Source organism: Scatophagus argus, chromosome 2, assembly GCF_020382885.2.
Source record: "Scatophagus argus isolate fScaArg1 chromosome 2, fScaArg1.pri, whole genome shotgun sequence".
Lineage (NCBI taxonomy): Eukaryota > Metazoa > Chordata > Actinopteri > Scatophagidae > Scatophagus > Scatophagus argus.
In genome coordinates this window covers 16,275,843-16,283,250 of record NC_058494.1, presented here as the reverse complement: position 1 = coordinate 16,283,250, position 7,408 = coordinate 16,275,843, and the positions used below count along the sequence as shown (strand labels likewise).

Below are 7,408 nucleotides of genomic sequence, written 5' to 3'. Positions count from 1 at the left end.
AAAACACAGGGGTTATCAGGATGAAAACACCCGTAGCATACATTGTTAAAACAGCATACTGTGTTTCTGTTATTGTGAAGTAGCAGTCATTTTTCTGATTAATAGATGGTAGGGTGATTTCTTCCAACAGAGCGCATTTGCTAATGTAGTCTAATACTGTCTGATTTATGCCTAAGCCTGTGTCTTCCTTTTCTGTTCCTGATGTATTTACTCTCCATCCACTTAGGACGAGTTTAGTCGAGGTGCGGGGCAGTGTTTTTATACTACACATACATTTAACAGCAATTTTTAAGTGTGCCTTAATTTATCTTACAGGAATACACTGTCTTAATGGAAGTCTCCATCTGCATTCTGAACAAAAGATTGTGCATCATCTTGATAAATTAGTGCTTCACTAGATGTACGGATACATTAAATCTAGATTGTAAACATAGGGCGCAAAAACATAGCAAGATACTCCACATAGCCCACTGTATCTTCCCTTGTGATTGACCTACCATTTTCTGCCATGGCATCACTTAGGATTCGTTCATGCAAATAAAGACCGGTAGAAGCCAGAAACAGTCGAATCCAGTGTCTGAACTACCGGAAATGAAGCCGCAGAAGAAGAAATTAGCAACAGAGAGGCATTATGGGTAGTGTTTCTTTAAACGATGCGTCTCTCTACAGCTAACTTGATAAACAACTACATTTCCCGTGTATCTTGTCATGAACCCACAAAACTGGAAGGTGAGAGTGAAATTGTATTAAAATTTTATACCCTTATGTAGTGAAATCTCCGTGCTCCTTAAATCTCCAGATTGAGATGGAGCTTTTTCTTTACATATCAGAAATGTCGCTTAAATGTTAGTTCCCCGTTACGTGTAATGTCAACGTGCATTTCAACTGTAACGTCCCTAGTGTAAATTCAAACTGTTGTGTGTGTAATATCAGTGTGATAGATCGCTTTCTGTGGTTGTAATCGTTAGCTTCGACCATAACAGCAGCTGTTAATAAAACCAGTTCCATAAATTGCGGGTACATTATTTGAATGTAGCGTTTAACTTAGTGTATGTGTTTTATAAACCTTTATAAGCTGGACGGCTAGTTTCAGGATGGCCGCTGCATCTTGTTGCCTGTTCATTCAAATGTGTGTTGGCTAGCTAATACCAATGCTAATTTCCTCGAGTTCTGTTAGAACGGCTTTAGAGAGGTGTTGATTCAGCTTAAAAGTCATTTAAGGTGAAGCAACATAGTGTTTGAAGACTGCAGTTTGTGGTGACTTTGACTCGTATTCCATTACAAGTCTATACTGGACAGAATATAAGATTAGGCCTGTCAAATAGTTATGTCTTGCTATAGTAGTAAGCAAGAATGTGTTTAATTGCACGATACAAAATAGGAAATAAAATGTAAAAATCATAGGTTCTAGGACTGAAACTAATCAGCGTTGTTGTTATTATATCATGAAATGGTTGGCCATTAACTGTTTAATCTATATTTTGTCATGAAATACACGATTTCTGAATTCAAGGTAATGTCTTTTACTTTAATTTACTTCAAACAACAGCAGTCCCAGGTCCGAAGGTACTGAATTCATTGTGTTAAAAGAAAGAAATTGTGAGAAGTTTGGGAAGGAGAATGCTTGACATTTCTGCTCTAAACTGATTAAACATAATCATTTGAAAAATGGAAGAACTAAAGTAAAATAATTAATGACTAAAGACTCAGAGTCAAGGATAAAAAAAAAACCCAAAGGAAATATATAATTGAGTGACAAAGACATCCTGAGGCGATTTGTCAGGGACAGTGTAAATATTTAAAATCTTTTTGACATGTACAAGAAGCTGGATAGAAAATTTAATTAGGACACAAATAACCAGTGGAGGTCTGAGTCAGGGACCCGGTAAAGGTATAAAATGTTAATCTGCTGTTCCTCTAAATTGTTCTTGGAATTTCTGACTTCTGACATACCATCTCCTTCGTTCTCTGCTTTTGACTTCTTTTCAGTTTACTTAGGTCAGTATATCTGATTTATTTTTCTGTGTCTTTCTATGTGTTGGATTCTTTGACAAAAACAGCAGTAATGGAATTTCCTGAAGATTTCAATCAGCTTGAGCTTCTGAATACACACGGGCACCTGATCCCCCGAGGGGCCAGCAGCCTGTGGACTGGTAGCAAGGATGAGGAGGAAGATGTGGAAGATGAGGAGGAGGACCGCAGTGAGGAGTGGTATCTAAAAAAAGAAGAAAGTCTCAGAGACAGACCAAAGGAGCTGATTCTGTGGGCGGCGGAAAATAATCGCGTAAGCCATGCTTTGTTCTGACTCCATGCTCAGAGCTGTTGCTCCACTAGTGGTAAGCAGGGGGTAACTTGGACTTGAGGAGCTTGAGCTTATTGCTACAGGATCGACCTATTAAGTAGTCCCAACTGTCCAGTCACTTTGTCCACATGGTCAGTGTCCCTCTCAGTGTCTCTAATCTAATAATCTTTAGGTGTAGTTTGTCTAGTTGTTGTAGGTTCCTTTGAAGCACTGGGCCTTGCACTTGTGTCAAGTGGTGGTTTCAGCATAATATGACATATTTTTTCTCTGGTCTCTTTTTAATAACAGCAGTTACACCTCTCCTCTCTGGTTGCTGTCTGGTTGTCATTTACGCCAGCATCACCAGCACCTTTTAGTGTCTCTGTCCTTTCTCTTATCTCTCCGTTCTCCTAGTTTTCTTTTTTTTTTAAACTGGGGCATCTGTCAGTGATTGAGCATTTGTTAAAGTTGAATTTGCACATCTGTCCATTACTGTGACAAATCTGATTGTATTAAAATACAGATGTCAGTTTTAAGCAGTGATTCACCAATTTGTCACGTCCCTTGGGGGAAGTTACCTAACATGCTTTTCTTTAGAAAACAAATACGGAAAAAAAACATGAAAACACAAAGAGACTTAAGTCAGGATGGATGGTCTATAAATTCAGGGCCTTCTCACTGAGTAGCAGTGTCAGGAAAGATATTGGTCTAATTGCTTGTTCGAAAAAAAAAAATAACTACAGGGCTAAACTAACCAGTGGAGGAAGCTGATTTAAATGAGTGCGGCTGTTTATTCAGGATGTCAGATTCAGAAGCATGCGATTAGTGCTCACTTAAGCTGAGTGAATAATTACAGCAATTTTGCCTTTCACCTTTTGATGCCAGAGGTGTTTGTTGTGTAAGAGCTAAGTGAAATCAACAGTTACAGAGAAATGATTAATATTAATATTTTATCATGAAAGGTCACATGAATACCATTTTCTATACCACTTATCCGTCAGGGTCGCAGGGGAGCTGGAGCCTATCCCAGCTGACTACGGGCGAGAGGCGGGGTTCACCCTGGACTGGTCGCCAGTCAATCGCAGGGCCAACACACAAAGACAAACAACCACACACTCTCACATTCACACCTAGGGGCAATTTAGAGTAGCCAATTAACCTAACGTGCATGTTTTTGGTATTGTGGGAAGAAGCCGGAGAACCCGGAGAAAACCCACACAGGCACAGGGAGAACATGCAAACTCCACATAGAAGGGTCCAGACCGGGATTCGAACCTGGAACCCTCTTGCTATGAGGTGACAGTGCTAACCACTGCACCACCGTGCCGCCCTCTCTGTGTTATCGTTTTGTTTTTGTTTTTTTTTTATCACATTTGAAATCTTTTGATATTTTTGTGAGAACAAAGAAAGTGAAGCCATATTGTCAGCTGGACCCATTTCGATTTTCTCAATTTTAAGGATTTGCTGCTTACCCTTGGCATAACTTTATGGTCGAATGGTTAAATTACGTATATTATTCAGCCATAAGATTAACGTTGTCAGTGATTGTACCATTGCATTTTCCCATGGCAGTAATGTATTCCACAGCAGGATTTTGTGTAAACACACTTTCACCATAAACCTGTCATACAGTGGAGGCAGCCACAGGGTTAGCAGCAGATACAAAGTAAGTGTGGACTACATGAATAAAATTATACATCTAAAAACACACACTGTGACAGATGAATTTGTTCAAGTAGTCCACTCTTACTTTGTATCTGTTGCTAACCCTGTAAGTAGTAGTGTGAGAGAGCCCTCAAACCGCTCCCTCACACAACACAACTAGCGTTTTTCAAAAGTGTTTGTAGTGCTTAAATTGCGTGGAATCATTATTTAATACTGTCAGTAACTTGGTTGTTGTGTGCCTTCTTTCTGACGTTATCAGTTTATTAATTTTCATGAAGAACCGTTGGAGCTTAATAAAGCTCTGTGAAGGACTGGCTGCTCTGAATGCTGATTAGGAATAAAGCGTTGAATTAATTGAATATTCATTTCAGCTCTAAAAAGCAAAACTGAAATCATTTCAAAGCAGCAGATTGTAGGAGCAGACAGGTAGTCAAAAAAAGTTTCCTTATGTGGTCTTCACTATAGCATTGCAGCACTTTTGATTTGCGTGATTTATTTTCACCTTTGTTTTTGTTAGAAATGAGAAAAAAGTGAGGTTGTATGAAGTACTTATTATGAAGTCTTTGTATTACCTCTCCAGTTTAACAATATGAGTATGCTAATAATTTATAGACATTTAAGGAGTTATATAATTAATTATAATTAATTGCTACAAACACATTTAATGTACCCTGAAACTGCTCCAAAAGGTATTACATTCATGAAAACCTTGTCACCCAGTGGATAATTAAACAACACAGTCAGAATCACAATTCATCATGGATGTAGTAACTGTGTTGCCACATAACAGTGTTCCTCAACGCAGAAAACATTGTTGCACGGGTTGATCCCTGTGCAGTAATGTTTTAATGTTTTATCTAAAGTAATTCCTCCCTTTTGTAAAAATTCATTTATTCAATTTTGGTCCTCACCTTTTAATCATGGACTGAGCTACCGCTGGCCCCTGAAAACCTCATTTTTTCTGATGTATTTATTCTATTAGCTAACTGAATCACAATTCATTGTGTACGTAAGGGCTAAAACTGAAATTATTCGAGTTACTTATCTCTTCACATTTTCTGTGACGTATTTATTCTGTGATGTGAGCTGTCTGTAGCCTGTGGTGTCTGTTTAGTTTGGCACTTTATTTCTTTAAGTCTGAGTTTTGTGATATGACATAGGGATTGATATTTCCCAATCTGCATTGGGAGTCTGAGAGCACAGCTGTTAGGTGTGTGTGTGTGTGTGTGTGTATGCATGTGATTGGAAGGTTTTTTTTGTCAGTTTTCTGCTGCACCTTCAGGCTAAACCCCTCTGCCTTTAATCATAACAAGTCAGGTCCTTCTGTAGTCTTGCTGACCACCTGCCCTGAAGTGCAATCCAGTACACATTTAGGTCTTTTAAATGTCAGATCCCTAAATTGCATATTTGAATGTCTGTGTTTTTAATAAATTAGACTTTTACTTGCTGTCAGGTAGGACAGAGGGGTTTGCTGTTATGTTATGTTATGTTATGTTTAAATACAATCCCGTTTTACATGGTGGTTTGCCATCATTTGAACACCGTGACTGGTGATTTTAATCATCTAGATTGCTCTGGACAAGGTGTTAATATCCGTGAGTTTAGTGGGTTGTTATCCTACTTTATGTCGAGTTTGAAAAAAGTCTTATTTTAGTGATTCGATTCTGTTGCCCACAGCTGGGATAGAATCCAGCCCTCTGTGACTATGCAATGGATAAGCAGTGACAGATGATGGATGCTTGAATGGATGGATGGATGGACTCTGCTGCCCTCTACAATGTCAAAAATTGTAGAAACAAAAAACTGCAACGCTGTCTAAGAATTTCCACTTCCACTAAAATGCTTTCTGTAATGCACGAACAGCTGCTCAGAATCGGAAGCCTGCTGTGCATGTCATATAATGAGACAGCTCACAAACTGGACAGAGATGATGTGAAATATGAGGCGGCAGTGAAACTCAGCCTTTATCAGCTGGTAATCAGACAATATCAGTTGGTGGAGATGCTGTTGTAAACATTTATTTTGTTTTTTCACAGCTTTTTAATTGGCAAAGATCAAATCACTAGTAATGTTTAATACTACCGTGTCAGATCTGAGGGTATGCTGAAGGTCAGCAAATATCCAAAGATCCATTACATTTAATCTGCGTCTTCACTGCGGTTACTGATCGGCACAGGATAAGCATGACTGGACCACTGCAAAGTTTCACAGAATAGAAGATAATTCAATCTGTTTAAATACTCTGAGAGGTAATAATTAACAGTGACTGGAACAGCATTAAAATCATGAATCAAAAATCTTAGAAAAGGTAATTATTCCAATTACAGGAACTCCTCAAGTCAGACAAATCTCAGAAGAGCATTAGTTTGTGGTTTTCTGACCTTCAGCATTTCTGTGCTTTTCTTTCAGCTTTCAACAGTTAACAGGTTGTTAACTACTGATCCGTTACTGGTCCACTGCTGTGACGAGGACGGTTACACTCCACTGCACCGCGCAGCATACAGCGGTCATGTTGACGCAGTTTCTGCTTTACTCGCCGCCGGGTCGAAGGTTAACCCTTGCACCATAGACGGCTGGACGCCCCTCCACAGCGCCTGTCGCTGGAGCCGCGTCACTGTGGCGAGTCTCCTCCTGCAGCATGGAGCCGATCTGAACGCCCAGACCAACGGTGGCCTCACGCCACTACACCTGGCTGCTTCTCATGCCAGCTCCTTAAAAACAGACTCAGCTCACACGTTGGAGCTCCTCCTGTCTCAGCGACACCTGAAGCCAGGCCTTCGCAGTAGTAGCAGGGAGACGGCCAGTGAGGTGGCCCGACGTAGTGGCCCCCATCACTTCCTGTTTGAAATGGTAGAAGACTGTGTCAATGCGGTGCCCATGTCATGAATGAAAATATAGGTGTACACAATTTCTCACATTTATCTTTTTACCCTCATCCAATATTTGCAAGTAGAATGGACAGCAGGTACATCAAAGTTTATTTTGTAGATACTGAGAAGACATGAACTTGAGCATTGTATTAATTGCCATTCATTATTTGAACTTGTATATATGCATGAAACTGGTCATTAAAAATGACTTAGGCTGTACTACTTGAGGAGATGCAACTGGGCTTAAAATGTCTACTTAAATAAATCATATGATGTTGTGGTTTGGAGTCAGTGTGCAGCCATTACTCTTCATCTGGTGATAATCAGTGTTTGAGATCATCACGTTTTTTCCCTGAGAAGACTTGCAATGTTCTGCTTAGGCAGAGAGATAGGGGGTAGTGTTTTGTTGGCCACCACAGGCGCACAGAAATGTACTGTTGATTTGTGTATTGGCAGCAACATGGATACATGGCGGGAGCCTGGGTGACTCTGAACACTGATTTTAAACAATCTCTGTCCTGCTTGTATATGTCACAGCATGTATTCTTTGTTGGTCTCTGTGGATGCACTGATCGTAAGGCCACTGATGTCA

General features: G+C 39.8%; 1 protein-coding gene across 2 annotated transcripts; it reads left to right on the top strand.

Annotated features, from left to right (window-relative positions):
• Nucleotides 1–580: 580 nt before the first annotated feature.
• On the top strand, nucleotides 581–7,101 carry ankrd49 (ankyrin repeat domain 49). 2 transcript variants are annotated; one of them, XM_046414132.1, is made up of 3 exons: nucleotides 581–729; nucleotides 2,061–2,284; nucleotides 6,356–7,101. In XM_046414132.1, the coding sequence occupies exons 1-3, from the start codon at nucleotides 654–656 to the stop codon at nucleotides 6,830–6,832; spliced, it is 777 nt and encodes a 258-aa protein (XP_046270088.1). In that variant the 5' UTR covers nucleotides 581–653; the 3' UTR covers nucleotides 6,833–7,101. The 2 variants fall into 2 exon arrangements, with proteins under 2 accessions (XP_046270088.1, XP_046270096.1); XM_046414140.1 differs by having other exon boundaries at nucleotides 589–729; nucleotides 2,064–2,284.
• Nucleotides 7,102–7,408: the final 307 nt, after the last annotated feature.